This window comes from Microtus pennsylvanicus, chromosome 12, assembly GCF_037038515.1.
Source record: "Microtus pennsylvanicus isolate mMicPen1 chromosome 12, mMicPen1.hap1, whole genome shotgun sequence".
Taxonomy (NCBI): Eukaryota; Metazoa; Chordata; class Mammalia; order Rodentia; family Cricetidae; genus Microtus; species Microtus pennsylvanicus.
The window spans coordinates 82,763,319-82,785,754 of NC_134590.1; the positions used below are offsets into that span (position 1 = coordinate 82,763,319).

General features: G+C 42.3%; 1 protein-coding gene across 11 annotated transcripts in view; it reads right to left on the reverse strand.

Moving 5' to 3' along the window:
• Sanbr (SANT and BTB domain regulator of CSR) overlaps window positions 1-22,436 on the reverse strand; it is a 76,939-nt gene that overhangs the window by 22,389 nt on the left and 32,114 nt on the right. For all 11 annotated transcript variants that reach the window (XR_012907338.1, XM_075944502.1, XM_075944501.1 and 8 more), the window contains 11 exons: window positions 19,899-20,022; window positions 17,774-17,926; window positions 16,448-16,593; window positions 15,304-15,403; window positions 13,027-13,059; window positions 11,726-11,825; window positions 7,382-7,473; window positions 6,371-6,399; window positions 6,163-6,236; window positions 4,889-4,977; window positions 794-888 (listed from right to left, as the gene is read on the reverse strand). Coding sequence is in view for 10 of the 11 variants with exons in the window: in XM_075944502.1 (XP_075800617.1) it covers window positions 794-888; window positions 4,889-4,977; window positions 6,163-6,236; window positions 6,371-6,399; window positions 7,382-7,473; window positions 11,726-11,825; window positions 13,027-13,059; window positions 15,304-15,403; window positions 16,448-16,593; window positions 17,774-17,926; window positions 19,899-20,022 (1,035 nt within the window). In the remaining variant the exon portion in view is untranslated. The remainder of the gene's footprint in view (window positions 1-793; window positions 889-4,888; window positions 4,978-6,162; window positions 6,237-6,370; window positions 6,400-7,381; window positions 7,474-11,725; window positions 11,826-13,026; window positions 13,060-15,303; window positions 15,404-16,447; window positions 16,594-17,773; window positions 17,927-19,898; window positions 20,023-22,436) is intronic.

Genomic DNA, 22,436 nt, shown 5'->3' on the forward strand with positions numbered 1-22,436 from the left:
GCAGCTGTAGGCACGGCTGCTCTGGATGAACCCAGCACAGCGAATGAGGAGGCCGTGTTCAGTTGTGCAGATCTCCAGGTCACGGACTAGGCACACAGCGTCTCTAGTACCTGTGTTCATGTCTCAGTACCTTAAGTTCTAACAGGAAGTCAGTGATGGCGAATGGCACAAGACTTATTCGTTAATTTATTGAGAGAAGTAAGATGTGACTGTACTGGGGGACTTTCTGGTAAAGAAAGGGCCAACCTATGCAGCTCTGTCCTCCTCGGGCAGGATAAAGGCTTAGGACTGATGTTCAAGAGACTTTTGGAATAACACAAAGCCTGTATCAGACGTAGATGAACAGTGTTCTCTCTACTCTGCAGCACACTCTGCCTATTGCCACACTACAGAGAAAGGTAGGGGAGGGACAGGAAAGGGTCAGTGACTTCCTACAGTGACCCTAACACAATTTACATAGTATGACAATTTCGCCAGCCCGCAGCTGCGCTGCAGCTCCTACTAGTGCAGTATCGCCATCACTTGGTGCTGGAGACACATGTGGTGAGCGTGCTAGGAGAGCTTTTACCTCCAGATTGCGGACAAGAACGGCTGACTCGAAGGTAGCTGGCTCAATAAATAGGAAACTTAAAGAAAACTAAGCCTTTTATGTTCATGAAAATTTGTGTTCACGACTTGTTAAAAAGCGTTCTGATTTGCTGAAATAAGGAACGGAAGTCATACTATGTGCTTTAGTGCTCACACGGTTTACTCTGCGGAACCAGAGGCCTCATGCTGCTTGCTGCTGATTTACCTGGAGTTTTTGTCAGAGCTGTTCTGCCGGGCACTGCCAGGCGCTGCTGAGGCTTTGACTTGTGCTTCCAGTCTAGAATAAATACCTCCTGCAAACTGTGGAATAAAGAAGCAAAATTGAATTACCTTCAAGGAAGTAAAGACTGACCTATAACAAAACACACTTCTAAATTTAGAAAGTAATTTATTTTTGGTCTATAAATCTCAGGCTTCTGACGTACTACATCTAGTAAGACTCATCATTTTAGTACATAGATCTGGGTTTTGACAAATGCACAGGGGCTCAGCTGGCTCTTGTCTGGGGCTGGACTCTGAGCTCCAGTCCTCATGTGGTTCTTAGCTGCTAAGTGGTTACTCCAGCCTCGATTTTTATTTAAAAAAAAAAAACAACAAAACACGTATAGTTTAGTTGCTAAACCCTGATACTTTTAATCCCAATACTTGGGATGCAGAGGCAGACAGATCTCTGAGTTCAAGGTGTGGTGGCGCGTACCTTTAATCCCAGCACTGGGAGGCAGACAGATCTCTGTGAGTTCAAGGACAGCCTGGTCTACAGAGTGAGTTCCAAGACAAAGATACACAGAGAAACCCTGTTTCAAAAAGGCAGAAATTAAAAATAAAAGAAATAGAGGTTAAAATAAAGCCACATAAAGATGAAAAATACATAGAGAATCTTGATACTGTATGTTATTGTGCTCTCTTTGAGTTGTTTAAATGCTGAGGAAGGAACAACAGCTGCTAAAAGATACTTGTTTATAAATGCTGCTGAATTAATCCAAGATGAATATTTTGAAAATACCTTGACTTCAAAATTGAAGTCCAAAGGTATGTTACTTTAGAGAAGAGGTTTTGCTTTTATTTCCACAGGAAATGAGAGGCTATGAATTCATTCCAGATTAAGAAAAATCAGCCTTGATCAAAAAAGACCACCTGAGAAATCTCCGGCAGGAATAGATGGCCCAGATGTCTGAGTTCTTCATCCAGAACAGGTTCAAGACTGCTGCCTGAGATGATCAAACCTCACAGGATACTCCAGTCACAACTTGATCATAATTCTAAATTTTCTTTAGGTCCCCATAAGATTATCAGTGCCCCCAATCAGCAGGAAGTATTCTGGAAAACTACACCCACATTCCCAAAAATTGACTATGGATATTTTCCTTTGTTTAGAATGTGGGTTACAAGTTGTTATGGATAATGGTCAGGAGAAAAGCTAAACAAAGGATACTGGATTCAGAGTTTTTGTTTTAAAAAAGGGGGCGGGGAGTGCTGTGGGATAATGGTATGTACCCTGTCAATTATATTTTAATAAAATGTTGATTGGCCAGTAGCCAGGCAGGAAATAGAGGCAGGGCAACGAGAACAGGAGAATTCTGGGAATAGGAAAGCTCAGTCTGTAGCTGTGACCCAGACACAGAGGAAGCAAGATGTGACTGTCTCGCCGAAAAAGGTACTGAGACATGTGGCTAACATAGACAAGAATAATGGGCTAATATAAGTTATAAGAGTTAAAAAAAAGAGTTAATAAGAAGACTGAGCTACTAGGCCAATTAGTTTTTAATTAAAAAAACACGTAGTTTATTTGCTAAACCCTGAACTCCTTTTGGCCCTTAAAGAGGGTCCCATATAGACTAGGCTGGTCTCAAACTTACTATGCATCCAAAGACAACCTTAAGCTTGGGATCCTTCTGCTCCATATTTTGAGTATGGAGACTGCACCACCACCTCTGGTTTATGTGGGCTGGGGTGCAAACCCAGGGCCTTAAGCCTGAGGGTTCTTTGAAAGAAAAGGTTTTATTGAGCTGCTACAGAAATCAGAGAAAAAGAAAGGGCAGGTCCTGGGGCACAAGTGCCCACTGAGCCTGGCAATTGGGAATATTCAATGTGGTCATCTGCCATCCAGCCTCATCCTCCTGAGTGCTGAGACTACAGGCATGCACCATACACCTTGTTGTGAGTTAAGCTTCTCCCATCACTTTTCTAGCCCTTTAAATTCAGGAAATCTCAGAATTTTTCTTGTCACATTACCATTTTGGAGACTTTCTAGTTTTTCACAATTATGAATAATGACATTATAAATGAATGGCATTTATAAAAAACTTCTGAACTATTTTCCACAGCTCCTACAAGCTAAACAGAGGTTCATTTGCTTCACGACCTCACGAGCACCTAAACAAAAGCTCAGAGCTTTTAGAAGCAGCATTTGATTGAGATGCTATTTTGTATTTCTCTAATGACTAATGATGATGCATTTTCATGTTTTCTTGCTACCTGCATATCTTCCTCTGCCTGATTTATTTATGTATTTATTCATTGTTACTTTAAATTACTTTATCAGTTTCTATGTATGGGTGTTTTACATGCATACCTGCATACCAGTATGCCCTGGGAGACCAGAAGAGGGGCTTACATCCACTGGAACTGGAGTTGCAGAGGTTTGTGAACAGCATGTGGGTGCTGGGAATTGAATATGGGTCCTTAAGAGTCCTCTGAAAGAGCAGCCAGTGCCTGTAAGTGCTGTGCCATCTCTCCAACCTCTATTTTTTTTTTTTTTTTGGTTTTTTGAGACAGGGTTTCTCTGTGGTTTTTGAGCCTGTCCTGAAACTAGCTCTTGTATACCAGGCTGGTCTCGAACTCACAGAGATCCGCCTGCCTCTGCCTCCCGAGTGCTGGGATTAAAGGCGTGCGCCACCACCGCCCGGCAACCTCTATTATTTTGAGACTGTCTCACATGTTACAGTAGTTGGCCTGGAATTCATAGGGACCCACCTGCCTCTGCCTCCCAAGTACTGGGATAAAGGCGTGAGCCACCATGGCGAGTTTGCCTATTTGTTGGATTATTTTATTATTGAGGAGCTAAGCTTTTTTGAGATAATTTACTTACAATATCATTTCTCTCCCCTTCGTTTTCCACAAACCTATTCATCAGACAAACGTTTTACACTTGGTTTGTTATTGTATATGAACTGTTTGTTTGTTTGTTTTTTGAAACAGGGTTTCTCTGTGTAACAGTCCTAGCTTCCTGGAACTCACTTTGTGGACCAGGCTGGCATCCAACTATGAATCTTTATTCTTTCTTTTTTTCTTTTTGAGACAGGGTGTCACTGAACAGCTCTGGCTATCGCATTACCCAGCCCAGCTGTCTTTTCGTTCCCTTTACAGTGGTTTTAAAGAAGAACTTTAAGTTCTGATGGATTCTCATTAATTTTTCTTTTGTGGATCATGCTTTAGTGTTGAAGCTAAGAAATTAAAATGTTTTGAACATTTAATTTAGTAGTGTACATGTGTATCTGTGCACATGTGCACACAAGTTTACAGGCCCTTTTGCTAGGAAGTTTTTATCTAACTGAAGGTCACAGCTTGTTTTCCTTTGTAAATTTTATGGGTAAGTGAATTTTCTTTTATTTGTTCCATCCTGTCCTGTCCTTTTATTTGTTCCCATTTATTTCATTTTACTTTTGCTGCTGGAGATTGGATTTAGGGCCTTATGCATTCTAGGCATACACTCTACCAAGGAGCTACAACCCCAATGAGGAAGTAAAAACATACAAAATGGATTATTTAGGAGCTATGGTGCATTTATAATGCAGACGCCGATGATACATAATGCTGTTACTGACAGTAACTCTTGTGAGAATTCAGCAAGATAGCATTTATCTCAGAGACAACATCCAGATATGACAAACAAGGGTGAACAGATGCAGCACTTTTTTCCAGTCGCTTTGGCCAACAATGCACAGCTAACCTACTCTTGGTGCAACACTATACTTTAAGGATAATTTGCTTTATCACGAAATCCCAGGCGCAATGTCACTCTCTCTTCCTGTTTCCTGTAGATCTAGATGTAGAACTCTCAGCTGCCTCTCCAGTACCACATCTGCCTGTGAGCTGCCTTGCTTCCCACCATGATGATAATGGGCTAAACCTCTAAACTGAGCCCCAATTAAATGTCTTCCTTATAAGAGTTGCTGTGGTCATGGTGTCTCTTCACAGCAATAGAAAACCTAACTAAGACAACAGTTAACTATTTTTCATATGAAATAAAACTAGGAAGAAAAATTTTACTTAAATATACACACTGGTAAATAGTTCTTACTTCTTTTGAGTCCTTTGACTTGACTCGGTCCAGGTCACCCAATCTCATTTTTATTAGATGCCCTGTAATTTCAGACATCCGCCGCTGATCTGAAGGTAAAAAAAAAATAGACCATTACTTTTCATGAGAACCAAATAGTTGCTATTTTTCTAGAAAGACTATAATCAACAAAGGTTTATGAAAATGTATTTTGTTCTTCATTTCAGGTACACACTTCTACATATCTGTGAAGAATTTGGGTAACATGTAGCAAATGACTAATCTATGGACAGCTGTACAGCCTTTCAGACTCCTGGGTATGGATGGTATGTCCCCAAAGGATCAAGTGGTACAAGTCTGACCCCAAGTGTGGGAATAATGAGCGGTGCTGGAACCTTTAGGAGCTAGGGCCTGGTAGTTATCTGATTGGGGCCAACAGTCCTAGAGGAGACCAATGTAGTTATTATGTGACTCTGTTTAATTCCTGTAAAGTCACATTGATACAAAAACAAACTTTTTTGCTTCCTTTCTTGGCATGTGACTGCTTTATCCTAAACATGCTCCCTATGAGTCCCTACTGGGACTGTAGCCAGAAGCTAGGAGGCTTTCACCAGAGCCAAGGAGACATTGGTACTGCAAAACTGTAAGCTAACCAGGTGGTGGTGGTACACGCCTTTAATCCCAGCACTCAGGAGGCAGAGGCAGGATCTCTGTGAGTTTAAGGTCAGTCTGGTCTACAGAGCAAGTTCCCAAACAGGTTCCAAAGCTACATATAGGAACCCTATCTTGAAAACATACACACACACAAGCTATAAACTAAATAAATTATTCTTTATAAAAATACTCATCTTTTAGTATTTTGTTGTAAGAACAGGAGGCTATGACAGCTTAAAACATATTTGGTCATTTTTACAGTAAAAGTTCTACGTACAAACAAGTCTAAGAGACCTCAATCACAGATGCAAGAGACAACACGCGACCCACTGGATGGCCCGGTGATGCCACTCCGCCTGGGGCTGGAGCCCGTGCACACTGAGCTCTTGTTTTGGAGCCTTTACTACTACTCAGCGCTGGAGAGACGGCTTAGGGATTAGGAGCACAGACTCTTCTCCAAGAGGAGCCAAGTCTGGTTCTCAGCATCTGCATCAAGCCCACTTGAGGCAGCTGACAACTGCCTATAACTCCAGCCCCAGAATATCTCACGCCCCTTTCTGGCCTCTAATGGTTGCTGCATTCACCACCAAAAACACTGGTATTTATATCTAACTTTATATTACTCAGACAATAAAATTTACCATCTTCTCTTTGTGCGTCCTGGTTGAACCTCAAGGATCTTGTGGCGTCCCACTTATTCTTCTGCATGCTCACACTGTTGGATAAATGGACAGAAACATCCACTGCCGCTGCTGCACGGGGCACTCCAATACAGACCCCGTCTCAAAACCAAGAACCAAAGCAAAGCAAAGCACGGGTTTCCAACTGGATCAAGGAACCAATACTCACACGAAAGGAGACACATCTCTAGAAGTTGACTAAAAGAAAGAGAAGAAAACATTGTCTAGTCAGAGAATATTCATTGATTAGTGTTCTAAGTAATTGTAAGAACAATGTACATTTATTGAGTACAAGACACTACAACAGGAGTCTCCAAAACTGTTATTTCATTTAAACCTTGCAGCAACAGCTGGGAGTGGTGGTGTCCACCTTTAATCTCAGCAGAGGCAGGCAGGGCTCCATGAGATGAAGGCCTGGCCAACACCGTAAGTTTCAGGGCAGCCAGGGCTACATAGTAAGACCCCATCTTAATAAATAAATGAAAACAAATAAGCCTTGCAGCACAGGGCCTATAATAGTGAAGCAAGCTCCATATGACCTTCATTGTAAAACAGTTAGAGAAGAACTTCTTCAAAGCAAAAAAAATTAGACTGAATGTCTATCTGTTGAACTTGGAACCTTAAGTTTATTAAGTTGGAACTCTTAAAACTTAACCCACCCCTCCATCTGCAGGTCTTAGTTAGCTAAGATGGGCATGCTGTCCATCCAGTCACAGATCGAGCCTTTCACACAGGCGTGGAGCTCAGGGCTTCTCCTTAGCTCCCTGCAGCTACTACTGTTCTGTCAGCTCAGGAAAATACGAGCAAAGCTTTAGGTCATAAAAAAGATACTTCGATTTTAAAAGTCTATTTACTGTTTATAAATATGTACTACAGCACGTGTAATGAAAAGTGCCAATTAAAAGGAGCAATTAATCTTACCAATTGTGTGTGCAGCTCTCTACGGATGGTTTATGCACACGGAAGGAAATCTGTGTACATCCCACCCTTTTACACAAGGGACGGCACACTCAGCCAGGCACTGCTTTTCACCTTCCAGCGGTCCCTGTATCTTCTAGATTCTCATCCACTTACATTGCTTGTGTCCCTGTTATTCACTCTCTATGTGGACTTGTGTAGGCTACACATTCTTGTCTACTTCTTAAATGAACTTTGAAACTGCATCAGGTTGTCTAGTTACCTTCTCCAGCGCCTTTTCTTTCTTTTGAGAACAGGGTGAAGACAGCTGCTTTTTTGGTTGCTTAGTGAACTTCTTCGGCTTTTCCCTTTTCCCTGACAAAGAAAGGACAGTATGAGGAGATGAGTGCCACACCCGCCAATGTCACTGCTATGTCCAAACAACAACACTTCGCCAACAATTGTATTTTTAAGAAAAAGAAAAAAAGACCACTGATGTCTAAACAAAACTCAAATACATGAGAAAGTCAAACTGAAGCTGCTTCGTGGGGTCATTTGAGTCACATCTCTTTGTACTTGGTAAAAATCTTCGAAGAAAAATAAAGAGTGCATAATAAACTACTGGTTTGTATGTTAACTTAAAATGTCATGGAAAGTTACATATTTATTTAATCTAATTTGACAGTGGAATTGTCCTCTAAGTCCAAGATTTTTATTTAACAAATACTATCACCTAGAGAAAACACACTTTGAGGATAAGGGACAGAGGTGGTTCATCATGACACATGCAAAACTTCACGACGAAGTTTGCTCAGGAAGGACACAAAGCAGGATCTTGGGAAGCAGGGCTGGGATATGTCATGTCTGGACAGTGGCCTTCTTAAGTCAATACCCTGAGTCTGTTCTGGCCAAGAGTGAAGTGGAATGTGGGTATGGGGAAAGACGGGGCATAGGCGGCACTCTGGAAACAAAGGCTCAAGGCAAGAAGGATAGACTCGCTATCTCTTACAGCTCTTATGTTCCACGTTTGCTCTGTCCTTTTTCAAGGGGAACCTTGTCACTACTGCTCATGGGAAACCTATAAGATATGATGTATATACGATGAACTTGGAGATATCAGAGTAGGAAGCAGCAAAATTAATAATGCCAAGCAAGAGTTGTAGCTTTGCTAGAAGACACAGAGCAGGCTATATGGTAATGGAATGGAGTGGACAGGGATGGGCAAGTCCTTCTGAGTCAAGTGATAGAAAAACAATGGGAATTTTACCAACGCTATTGAGTACTGGAAAATAATCAAAGTTAGGCACAGAGTTAGGCAATTGATACAGAAAACTTGATGAGGTAAGAACTGTGAATTTGGGGTCCTCTAGCCTGAAGATACTTCCCACAAGGCAGAAGCTAAGCCTGACCAACCCCAAGGGAAATGACACAGTCCCAGGAAAGGAATATAATTCTGAAAAATGAGTATAACTCCGTCCAAATGCTTAGCTGAGCCTTTTTTTCCAAGACAGGGTTTCTCTGTGTAGCCCTGGCTGTCCTGGAACTTGCTCTGTAGACCAGGCTGGCCTCGAACTCACAGAAATCCGCCTGCCTCTGCCTCCCAAGTGCCGGGATTAAAGGCGTGCGCCACCACCGCCTGGCTACAATGTGTCTTTTTAAGTTAGAAAATGGAAGGAGGTGAGAAATAAAGTGATGGAAAAGTCTACGGTGAATTCAGCCAGTATACAAGACACGCAGATGTGTGTTCATAGTCTCAACAGTGGGAGAAAGGGGAAGGAGGACTGTGAGCTGAAGGTTAGCTTTGTTTACCAGCAAGGTCCTATATTAAAAAAGAAAGTCATCTAGGAGTGGGAGACGTGGATCAGTGGTTAAGAACACTGACTGTTCTTCCAGGGGAACTGGGTTCAATTCCCAGCACCCACATGGCAGCTCACAACTGATGCCTGTAACATCAGTTCTAGGGGCTCTAATACTCTCTTTTGGCCTCCATGAACATCATGCACATATAACCATAAGGAAAATCAGAAAATACCTGACTGACTATAAACACAGCTGGGCATGGTGTACACATCTATAACCCTAGCACTTGGGAGGCTGAAGCAGGACTGCCTTAGGGTTAAGGCCAGCCTGTGTTACATACCAAGTACAGGTCATTACACAACAAGGTCTGATCTCCAAAAGGAGAAAAGAGAACAAAACAGGCTTAGAATGTAGCTTCGTTGTTAGGATGCTTGCCTAGCTTGCACAAAGAGGGTAGAAAAGGCTACACAGCAAATTATAACTAGCCAGGGACATATGGGACCCTGTCTCAAAATAAAGCAAACAACTCCTTCCAACCCCAGTGTGTGTGTGTGTGTGTGTGTGTGTGTGTGTGTAATCAAAATAAAATATGTCAAAATCTGTGAAATATATCAGAGTAGTGCTCAGGGTAAAACAGTTTTAAATATACCCAGATTTCTTTAAAAGTAAAAAGAAACTAAAAATCTAGTTGGGCATGATGGTGCACACCTGTAATCACAGCCACACCAACGAGCCACGCTTCTACCTTAAGAATTAAAAACACACCTTTCTAGCAGTGAGGACTTACCTCAGAGAACATGCTTTTGATAAGAATTGGCTTCATCTCTCTCCAAAAGAGGAGAGGAAGCACCAGAGGAGCATCTGCTGAGAGCCCCAATTCCTACTTCACGGATGCGGCATGCCTAGATGCTACAACCTTCCTGAATCTCTACCCGTGCACAAACAGCAGTCTCGTGCTGGCTGCTCTGCTCATCTGTCAGCCCACACAGAAAAAGCAAACGGACAGGATTCTCCTTCAAGAGGAAGCACCCCTGAAAGCACTTTGGTCCACGATGAATGGGAACCATCCCAATAAACACATTTTAGATATTAAAGAAGAATCAAAAGCAACAAAAACCTCACCTCCAAGTAACCACAAAGAATGAGATACTATGAGAGCAATGCCTAAACAAACTATGGGAACTGTCTGACATCCACATCTGAGTCTTGGATTAGTAACTCCAAACCAAAGGACCGTGTAGAGATCCTTGAGACACAAAAGGAACACAACTGCCGGGCGGTGGTGGCGCACGCCTTTAATCCCAGCACTCGGGAGGCAGAGGCAGGTGGATCTCTGTGAGTTTGAGACCAGCCTAGTCTACAGAGCTAGTTCCAGGACAGGCTCCAAAGCCACAGAGAAACCCTGTCTCGAAAAAAACAACAAAAAAAAAAAAAACCAAAAAAAAAAAAAAAGGAACACAACTTTATACCAACAAATTAGGTAAGATGGATACAATTTCTTCAGCTATATGCATTATTAAAACAGATAAGAAATTGAAAACTTGAGCAACACTACAACAAAGAAATCAAATACATAATTTAAAACACTCTATGAAGAAAATTCCAGGCCCACATAGCTTCACTGCTGAATTTTATCAGGATTTGTGGGAGGGAATATGCAAAGGGCTGCGATGGAAAGAGAGGCACAGACTGGGGTCGCTGCTCAGCGATGGACCACTTGCTTGGCAGCCCGAGACCCTGTGCTCCGTCCCGCGCCGCCTCTCTTCTCCTACAAAAAAGTCAACAGTGCACTTCCTAATTTAGGAGGTTATGACTAACTTGATATCAAAACTCAAAAAAGAAAAAAATCCTAAGAGAACTGAAAATATTCCAATAGGCACCAAGAAAAATTTATTAGTCATATATAAGCAGGTCGAATGGTATAAAACATAAACAAAAGAATGGAGCTCACCCCAGAAGGGCAATGGGCCACTTGAAAAGTCATCATTACTATATTGACATAATGAAGGGAGACCTATACGATTTTAACAGTCAAAAGAAGAAAAGAGCGGGGCTGGAGAGATGGCTCAGAGGTTAAGAGCACTGGCTGCTCTTCCAGAGGACCTGAGTTCAATTCCCACAACCATATGGTGGCTCACAACCATCTATGAGATCTGGTGCCCTCTTCTGGCGGGCAGGCACACATGCAGACAGAACATTGTATACATAATAAATAAATTAATTTAAAATGCTGCTTTTTTTAAAAAAAGAAAAGAGCATTTGATAAATTACAACATCCATTCACTACAAAAAACTAGAATACAGAAATAGAAATGGGTTTTCTCAACCGAGAAAGGCATTCATAGGAGTCGGTAATTAATATTAAAATTGAGTGGCTAAAGGCAGGAGGTTTGTAATGCCTGATGGACTGAGAATCCAACTGGGTCTTCTGGAAGAGCAAGGCGCTGCTAATCATCTTTCCAGCTCTTTTTAAGAGTAAAGACCGAGTACACCGAGCAGAGCACCAGGGCCCATCTCTCCCCGCGTGTGTGTGCACGTGTGAGTACTACGGCAAACATGCACTTGTGGAGGTCAGAGGGACAGCCTGCAGCACCTGGCTCTTTCTCCCACATGGGTCCCAGGTATTGGCTTGGCAGCAAGTGCCTGTAGCTGCGGAGCCCTAGGCCAGCTTGAGCTGGGGAATCTTAAAGGATAAGAGCTTCCTTTCTGTTTCTTTTCCTCAGTTCATGTAGACATTGAACTCCAACCACTCACACCTTGCTTCTGAAGATTCAGAAAATACCTCTCCACAAATAGTGAGGGTTGATTTTAACTTAGAAACCATTACTTTGTTTCTTGGCCACTTCTTCTTCATCACCAACTTCATCCTCAGTGACCTCGGATCCAGTGGTGTACTCCTCCTCTTCTGAGAACAGCGACTGCTGTTTCTAGAGGGACAGAAAAGCACACCTGAGCAACCCCACACTACTGTGTCAGGAGCAAACTCCTGACAACACAGTCCCCTAATTTCCTGACCAACCCCACACTACTGTGTCAGGAGCAAACTCCTGACAACACAGTCCCCTAATTTCCTGACCAACCCCACACTACTGTGTCAGGAGCAAACTCCTGACAACACATTCCCCTAATTTCTTGGATGAGTCAAGAATGGACTACAGAGATGGCTCAGTAGCCGTGTGGTCTTCTCTTCTGAAGGACACACACTGGACTCTTAGCACCCGCATCACGTGGCTCACAAGCACCTATAACCTGAGCTCTACAATGCCTCTGGCCTCTGTGGACACTCAAATGCATGTGTGTGCACACACAAACACACATACAGGTTCTTGGGAGGTCAAAGCAGAAGAATGGTAAATTTGAAGCTAGCTTGTTCTATACATGGAGAATATGTCTCAAAATAAACAAACACAATCCATGCTAGTAATCCCAGCACTGAGGAGGTGGAGGCAAGAGGACCAGGAATTCAGTCATTCCAGGCCAGTCTGGGCAACATGAAATTATCTGAGAAGCCAAACAAAACCCAAAACACCCAACAACAACAACAACAACAAAAATAACTTAATAGAGTTGTCTTAATATCATAAGTGTGATGTAATCACACTCGTCTATTTAATTATTTAGTCTGTGGACATGTGCGGAGGTCAGAAAAAAACTTGCAGGAGTTTGTTTTCTCCTGCCGTATGGCGGGCCCCAGGGATTGAACTTAGATCTTGAGACTTGCTGGCAAGCACCTTAACTGCTGGGTCATCCAACAAGTCCCTAAATGTGATTTAAATATGACTTTAACCAGGGCCTGGAGAGATGGCTCGGTGGTCCAGGGTTTCTGATACCCTTTTCTGGCCTCCAAGGGCACCTGACACTGGTGACACACATACATTTAAAATGTCTTGTACCTAGAATCCTGTCTCAGCTTCCCAAATGGTGGGACTGCAGGCCTGAGTCACCACATCAGGCTCTATCTTTTCGTAAATAATCTATGGCATTCTCTTAGTAAGTGCAAAACTGGAAAGGTGGTCAAGATGACAAACATTTAGCCAAGGTTTATAAAATAACATGCTAAGATTTTATTATCACACTTCAATATGGAAGCAAGAAGTTCACAGAAACAGAATCCAGCGGCTCACTTACCAACTGCAGCGTCCAGTTTTTCAGTGACAAGAACTGAAAGGCAGAGAAGCAACAGTCAACAAACCTGCACGGCTACAAGCATGGTTCACTTCAGGCTTAAAATTATTTAAAACAATCTTTAACACCCCCCCGCCCAGAATGGCCACCATCAAGAAAACAGATGACAGCAATACCAGTGAGGATACAGGGAGAGCGGGGGCTTACACTTGTGAAGCCCCTACGGAAATCAGTATGGGGGCTCAACACATAAAACCAGACCAGCCACACGACCAGCAACAGCACTCTGGGTGCAGACCCAATAGACTTCAACTCAACACCTTCCAGAGATTTCGCATATTCAGGCTGTTGCACTATTCACAAAAGCCAAGATACAGATCAAGACTAGATGTCGACCAACAAATGAATGGATAAATAAAATATGGGATTTAATGTACTATAAAAATGGCATCTGCAGGAAAATGGACACAACTGGAAATCACCATATTGAGTGAAATAAATCAAACTTAGAAAGAGAAGTATTACCTGTTTTCCTTTATATGGAGAGCCTAGGTTTCAGATTCTATATGTATGCATGTATGAACGTATATATATACTTACACTTGGGTGTCTGTAGGTCACAGAGTGGAAATGGCAACATTATGTCGAAGGTGGAGAATTCATCTTCCTGAGAGAATTTCCCTGCACAACACTGTGGTGGATCTGCCCTCCTGTCCACTGCTCCCCACCCATCTCCTCACTGTCCCTCCTCCCTTCCAGCCTTCTGTCCTCTCTCCTCTTCTTGCTTTCTCCTTGTCTGTCTCCTCCTTTCTCTGTTGTCTCTCCCCTCTTCCCCTATTCTCTTCTCATTCTGTCTCTCCCCCTCTCCCCCTTCTCTCTCTGCTCTCATTCTGTCTCTCCTCCCTCTCCCCCTATTCTTTCTGCTCTCATTCTCTCTCCCCCTCCCCTACTTTCTCTGCTCTCTCCCCATATCTCTTTCCTACTTTCTCACACTCCCCATCTCTCCTCTCACTTTCTCTTTACCCCCCCCCCCTCTTTCTTCCTCTCACTATTGAGGGAAATCCTATCTTCATCACTGGGAGTCGTTTCTGTGCTGACAGTAGTGTACAAAATGACGAACATGCTCATTTTCCTCTTTCTCTTGCCCTCCCTTCTCTCTGCCACTCTTCTCTCTCCCCTCTCTGCCCCCTCCTTCTGCCTGCTTTCTATAGGCTCTTACACGAGGGTAAACACAGTGGGTGTGCTCTCTCCCCTCTCTCCTCTTCTCTTCGCCTCCTCTCTCCTGTCCCCTCACTTTGCACCCTCTTTCTCTTTCCTCACTCTCTCAACTGTCTCCTCCATTTCAAGTTAAGGAACCACATAACTATATAGCTTGTACATAATTCTTAAATAACTAATTACCATCTATTTACGTAGCTTTCTGGAGTTTTTCACTTTCTCAAGTAAATTCTACATCCACCATGAAAGCCAACAAATTAACAGATTCCCTGGGCCTTAATAACAAAACTCAGCTGAATAAACGGAATCAAAGCTCTTCTGGTTGATGTGAGATTCCCCCGTATGTTGTGACTACCACTGGTTAATAAAGACATTGTCTTAGGCCTGCGCAGGGCAGAACAGAGCTAGGCGGGGGGGGGGGGGGTGATGCTGGGAGGATGAAGGCAGAGTCAGAGAGAAGCCATGGAGCCCCGCTGGAGACAGAGGCCAGGACTTTACCTGGATAGCCACAGTCACATGGTGATACAGATTAATGGAGATGGGTTAAATTAATATGCTAGAGTTAGCCAATAAAAAGCTAGAGCTAATGGGCCAAGCAGTGATTTAATTAGTACCATTTCTGTGTGGTTATTTTGGGAGTTTGGGCAGCTGGGAAATGAATAAGCAGCCTCCTACTACATCTGATCACCTTTAATTTTTTTTTCAATTTTAAACTTTTGAAAAATAAAACATGTTCTTGAATAAAATACAAAATTTCATACTAATGTATTAAAGAAAAAGAAGGGACCAAAACACGCATTTATATTTCCTTCATTTCCCAGTTCATTATTTTTGCATAATAGAAAGCCTGAAAACAAGGTTTTTCTCTAAACTTTTCCCAGCCGTCAATCCCTGGAGTCAAACAGTCTATTCCCTGTCAGTCTCCACACTTTCACTCCCTCAGCACAGCGTCATGTTATAATTGGATAACCAGCTCAATTTTAATTTCAACAGTCCAGGCTCCTGTCAGAGACAAAGGTCATCAGTTGTTTTATATATACAGTAAATACAAAAGTTACTCACAGCATTGAGCTCCCCCATTTTGGTGCCCCATAGTGTATTTGGTTCCAGTAAAACATCATATTCCAGGCCCTTTTCATCACAGGAGCCAGTCCCAGGATCACTTGAATGACAAGAACATTTTTTTGTAGAGAAACATTCAATTTCTTACCACTTACAGGAGGGCTGGAGAGAAGGCTCAGCTGCAGGGGACTGTGACCTTGCCTGGCTCCCAGGCACTGCACACACTGTGCTCAATACGCATGCAGACTACCTTGTTCTTACAGATGCTGCGTGTGGCTTGAGAGACACAGTCCTGATCCTTATCTCTACAAACAGAATTTTAGTGTTCGCCTGTGAGGCTGTCACTTCAGTATGTACTTTCCCTTGCTTTTTGAGACAGGGTTTCTCTGTGTGGTCCTGGCTGTTCTAGAACTGTCCTGCTCTGTAGACCAGGCTGGTCTTGAACTCAGAGATCCTCCACGTCTGCCTCCCAAGAGCTAGGATTACAGGTGTGAGCAACTATGCCCGGAAATATTTCCATCTCCCTCTTGTCTACTTTTATGTCAACTTAACACAAGCTGCAACATTTGAGAAGGGAGCCGCAATGAGAAAATACCTCCATAAGATCAGGCTGCAGCCAAGCCTGTAGGACATTTTCTTAATTAGTGACTGACTTGGGTGGAGGGTGGGGCCTCCCTTGGGCTGGTAGTCCTGGGCTCTATAAGAACCATGAAGAACAATATAATAAGCTGCACTCCTCCAGGGTCTCTGCATCAGCTCCAGTCTCCAGGTTTCAGCCCAGTCTGAGTTTCTGTCCTGGCTTCCTTCAAGTGATGGGCTACGATGTGGAACTGTAAACCAAATAACTCTTTCCTCCCCAACTTGCTTTAGGTCATGGTGTTTCACTACAGAAATAGAAACCCTAACTAAGACATCCCCCCTTTCCAGCGTGCACACATGTGTAAGTGCGCGCACACACACACACTGCAATGCTGGAATCACACCAGGTCCTTGTACGTGTTAAGCAGATGTTGTACCTTCAGTTCAGCTCTCTGAAACAGTAGCTGCAGGAGGGCTGACACCATTGATATGGGGAAACTGTGGGGGGAGGGGATCATGAACTGGAAACCACTGAATAAAACAGAAAAGTAGTGTTTTTCCTCACCTAGCCGCATCTTTAAGAAAAGGCACAAGAATGACATCCCTGTGCTTGTATAGATCGTCCAGTATTCTAGTAGTCGGACAAGACGACACATCATCACTTTCTCCTTGATCATGAAGAATAACCATGTGGTCCCTTACCTTACAGCCCTGCAGACAGGAGAGATACTGTTAGAGGCAGGCTCAGCCATAAGTGGGGCACCTATGGAACATGTCACGCCCATCACAGAGAAGGAGTGTGACCAGAAGATGTGCTGTGAGGTGCTGTCTTCTGGGTATGGCAATGGCTGCTACACTCATGAACTCACAGCAGATGTGGTTATCTGGTTGTGGTGGTGTGAATGAGAATGGATCCCATAGGCTCATATGTCTGAAATCTAGTCATTGGGAGGGATTAGGAGGTGTGGCTTTGTTGGAGGAAGTGTGTCACTGGGGATGGCCTTTGAGGTCTCATTTGCTCAAGCTAGACCTGGTGTGGCTGTCTCCCCTTCTGTTGCCTATAGATCTGGATGTAAAACTCTCAGCTATTTCTCTAGCACTATGTCTGCCTGTGTGTTGCTCATGGACTCACAGCAGCTGTGGCTGCCTGATAAGGCTGGTACAAGACTAAACTTGTAGTAAATACTCAGCCGTGGGGGGAGGGGTGAAGAGGAGCTTATGGTAGTGAAGGGCTGCTGGAGGAGAGGAAGTCATTGTCTTCAGTGATGGAGTCACTCACAACTTATCCGTGCTCTGGAGACAGTTTCCAAACAAAGCCTATGTGAGTGAGCCTGGTCACGTCACACACAGAAAGACACGACAGTTTCACGAGTGTATAATTTATCTGACTGCACTCCTTCCTGCTCACTCTCTCCTGTCTCCTCTCTCTACTGTCTCACCACCCTTCCTGCCAGGAAGTCCTCAGCCCCCTTTCTTGTCTTTTGCCTGAACAAAAAAGATCTGAAAGCAAACTGTTAAGAGTTGCAACTTCTAAGAAGCCGGGGTGTGGTACGAGGGGTGCTATTTCTTTCTTTACTTCTGTAGGTACCCTCTCAAGTTTTTGTTTTGAATGTTGATGTAGTTACACTTTAAAAGATTTGACATAAAAACGTTAGGGGCACCTGGACTATAAAAGGGAATATTCAAAACTTACCTTTAGTTCCTCCGGCAGAGATAACCGGATTCAGAGGGTTACTAATAACAATAAAAGCCATGAAGGTGGGAGGACGATGGGGTGGGGGCACTAAGGGGAGCTGGAGGGAGAAAGTGGTGGGTGAGTATGAGCAATATTCATTGTATAGATATAGGAAACTCCCAAACTTCAATCGAAGATTAAAATAAAAAATCTTACCTTTGTGAGCTGGGTGGGATCAAACCGAAGAACCTTCTGGTTACAGCAGGGGTAGACTCCAGTGCCCACAGTGCTCAGGGAACTTACTGTGGTGGAATAAACTACCACTTCCGAGTGGTACTGACAGTGGGAGAACTCAATGCAGAGAAAAGCCTGGGTAAAAGAAGACATCAAAATCAGCAATTATCCCACAAAGAAACATGTCTCAAAAAGACTTTTCTGAAGACCATATATTACATGTCTCATTTATATGAAACACACAAAAATGGTCCATCGACAGAGGCTCAAAGGAGATGAACACTTGCCAGGATTTGAGGCAAGAAATCTGAGTGGAAGCAGATGGGCACAGGGCCCCTTATGAGGTGATGGGAATGTACTAAAGTGGATGGCATACAGTAAGTGGTACCAACTCTGAAAAAAAAATATGGATGAATTATATAACAATGAATTTTATAGTATGCAGCTATACTCCAAAGAAGTTTCTAAAAGGCAAAACCAAAAGTTCTTTACTAAAAACGCAGATGAGAAAAGCTGATCCTAATATATACACCTAATTTTAAAACTCACCAATTTTTTTTAAACTCCAGTGAAATTATATCAAATTATTTTACCTCGGTTATTCTTTGATTTTCTTGATACTTAGTATTGGTATTAATAAGAACTGTGGCCTAACTTCCAGTCATTAAAGAAAATAACTTGACATGTTTTGGTTATGAAATGGGCTCCCAATCCATATCTAAGTTCATAAAAAACTCAAAGGCAAAAGTAAAATTAACACTTAGTTTAACAATAATGACAAATATACAAATGTGTTAACAAGACATGGAGCAATTGCCATGCTCATACAAGGCTAAAGGAATGCAGAAGAACTCCGGAAATTTAGAAAATGGCAACTTAGATTATTATACTGCAGTTCTAATCCTGGGTAACCACTCAAGAGATCTAAAAGTCAATTTTTATGAGAAAACCTGTATGGAAATATTTATAGCCATTGTCTTCACAATGGCTCTAAACTTGAACGGGCACAAACATGCGTCAGCTGGCGAACAGTTAACATACCGTGTAATCCATATGATAGAAGGCTACTCAGCAATAAAAGGGGAAAATGGTTGTGGGCAACAACATGTTTAAATTTCAAATTCATTCTATTCAGTGAAAGAATTCCACTCAAGTAACTAAATATTGTATGACTCTATCTAATGACATTCTGAAAAAGGAGAAACTATCAATCAAACACACAGGTTTGATAGTGACTGTCAACCACTAAGAAGCAGCTGATTTAAAAAATGAAATGTTTATGCCCTGATGGTGATAACACTATTGTATATATCAACCTCACAAAACGGATGAGTAGTGCTCTCTATAAATATACTCCAACAAACCCAGGGTTAGCCCAGTGAGCAGGATGTACATATGCCCTGACTCTGATGGTTTGGATGACCTGTCCTTTCTTCCCTCTACTGAAAATCAAGTGAGAGAGAAATCTAAAGCAAGGGCATTCATATGAGATTTCATGTAGAAAACCTTGGATTTACATAGACTAATTAGGAACGATGGTGACTCTGTAAAAAGCCGTCCTGCTTGTGCCTGTTATAAAGTTAAACTATTGAAGCCATGAATAGGACCAGGAATACAGCTCAGGGCTACAGCTTGAGAGCCAACTCCAGAGCCCTGGAACTGGGGTTCAGGGCGGGAACAAAGCATCTCGGGAATGCAATTAACACTAAGAAGCAGCCAGGTGTGGTGGTGCATGCCTGTGCACACACCTGCAACAGCAGCAGCAGGGAGCTGACAGGATCACAAGCTCCAGGATAGTGCATGCTGCACAGTAACACCTTGTCTTGAAACCCAAGACAACAAAAGGCCGAATGCCTCTGAATCTCTAAGGAAAAACAGTAGAGAAACAGTTTGGCTAGAAATAAAAGCAATAAAGATTCTATATGTTTTACACTGAAAAACTGGATTAGATAACAAAGAATCTGTTGCTTTTCTGAAAGTCTGACAAGAACTGTTTGAGCAATAAACACAAGAGGAAGTAAGGACAAAATAACAAAAGAAACAGAGGCAGATGCAGACAATTTGCAACAGAACACTCTTCCTGCCACTGCTTTCTTTAAAACCTTACCTGGCAACACCTGGAACAAGTCAGCCAGTTGATCGTTCCCCACAAGCGCCAATATACATCTCTCCAAGATTTTAATTCTTCAAAAAGACTGTTCAAATACTCATGTACATCCCAGGTTTTATCTCTGGAGAAAAATTCTCAATTATTTTAAGTGAGAAATACGTTTTAACCAAATGTCTTAACATTTGTGGCTTGTTTCCAAGAATATTCTTCAACTGAGTGTGGCATGGGCTACACTGAAAAACAGGTACAATTTCTTTATTCTTTAGACAACAGAAGAAGGTATGAAAAGGCTGAACACATTCATTCTGTTGAGCTGAATATTATTAAACAGTTTGAACAGGTCAACACATAAGAAGCAAGCAATGTTGATTTAAAGGATCTTTATTTCATTTTTACTTTTTAAAAGTTGTTTACCTCTTATGTATGTGGATGTGTGTGAGTGCATGTGCCAGGACATGTGTGAGTATGTGTATGTAGGTCACAGGACAATCTGTAGGAATCAGTTTGCTCCTTCATATTGGGGGTCTCCCAGAGGTCAAATTCAGGTCAGTAGGTGATGGATGTCTTTGTTGGCCATCTCACGAGTTCTGAGACCTTTACTAGAACTGTTCGTGTTGTAAGGTGTGCTGTTAGTGCTTCTAAATACCCCAATAATGTGACAGCTTATTACATTACTCTTAAACAGCATTTTCTACTTGAGCCATACAGTGTTAGACAACCAGTCTTCCTTATTTATATACATTTTAACAACCGTCAAAGGCATAAACCATATTTGTTATGGCCCATGTAACCATACTATTTATTTGTTTGAGACAAGTTCTTACTAGATAGCCCAGGCTGGCCTGGAACTTGCTACACAGCTCAGTGGACCTCAAAAACTGAGTTTCTACTGCCTGAGTCTCTGGCATGCTGGAATTATAGGGGTAGGCTACCACATCCAGCTTCTTTCTAAGGCTCCACTTGAAACTTTAAAAACTTTTGTGATTTTTGTGCTTAGTTCAGTAAATAATGAAGTATGAATATGATATTACAAATCATACAGGCACATCTGTCTTAAAAATGATTTAGAGACAATTTTTAAAAATGAACACAGGATGGCATGTTATAGCCTAGGTTAGCCTTGAATCTGCACTGACCCTCCTATATTATCCTTCTCAAGGCTGGAATCATAGCCATGGAGAAACCATGTCAGACTTTAAAAACAGTTTGTTTATTTAAAAAATTCTCTTGCCGGATGGTGGTGGCCCACTCCTTTAATCCCAGCACTGGAAGCAGAAGCAGGCGGGTCTCTGTGAGTTCAAGGCCAGCCTGGTCTACAAGAGCTCCCCCTTCACCAGCACAACTCAAAGAAGGGAAACACACAAACTCTACTACTAAAAAAGTGACTGGAGTTAACAACCGCTGGTCATTAATATCACTTAATGTCAATGGATTCAACTCACCTATAAAAAGGCACAGGCTAAGAGATTGGATACGAAAACAGGATCCAACATTCTGCTGTTTACAAGAAACACACCTCAACCACAAAGACAGGCACCTACTCAGAGTAAAGGGCTGGGAAAAGGCTTATCAAGCAAATGGACCCAAGAAACAAGCAGGTGTGGCCATACTAATTTCTAACAAAGTAGACTTCAAATTTAAATCAATCAGAAAAGATGGAGAGGGACATTTTATACTCATAACAGGAACAATTCATCAGGATGAAGTCTCAATCCTGAATATCTATGCCCCTAATATAAAAGCACCCACATACATAAAAGAAACATTACTAAAACTCAAGGGTGCCATCAAACTGCACACACTAATAGTAGGAGACTTCAACACTCCTCTTTCACCAATGGACAGGTCAATCAGACAGAAACCTAACAGAGAAATAAGAGACTTAATGGAGGTAATGAAGCAAATGGACTTAACAGACATCTATAGAACATTCCACCCAAATAGGAAAGAATATACCTTCTTCTCTGCAGCTTATGGAACCTTCTCAAAAATTGACCACATACTCGGTAACAAAGCAAACTTCCACAGTTACAAAAAAAATATTTGTAACCTCCTGTGTCTTATCAGATCACCATGGATTAAAGTTAGAATTCAACAACAATGCTACCCCCAGAAAGCCTACAAACTCATGGAAACTGAACAGTCAACTACTGAACCATACCTGGATCAAGGAAGAAATAAAGAAAGACATTGAAGTCTTCCTTGAATTCAATGAAAATAAAGAAACAACCTACTCAAACTTATGGGACACTATGAAATCAGTCCTAAGAGGAAAGTTCATAGCACTAAGTGCCCACTTAATGAAAACAGAGAAAGCACACATTGGAGACTTAACAGCCCACCTGAAAGCTCTAGAAAAAAAAGAAGCAGACTCACCTAGGAGGAGTAGAAGACTGGAAATAATCAAACTGAGGGCTGAAATCAACAAAATAGAAACACAGAAAACAATACAAAGAATCAATGAAACAAAAAGCTGGCTCCTGGAGAAAATCAACAAGATTGACAAACCCCTATCCAAACTAATCAAACAGCAGA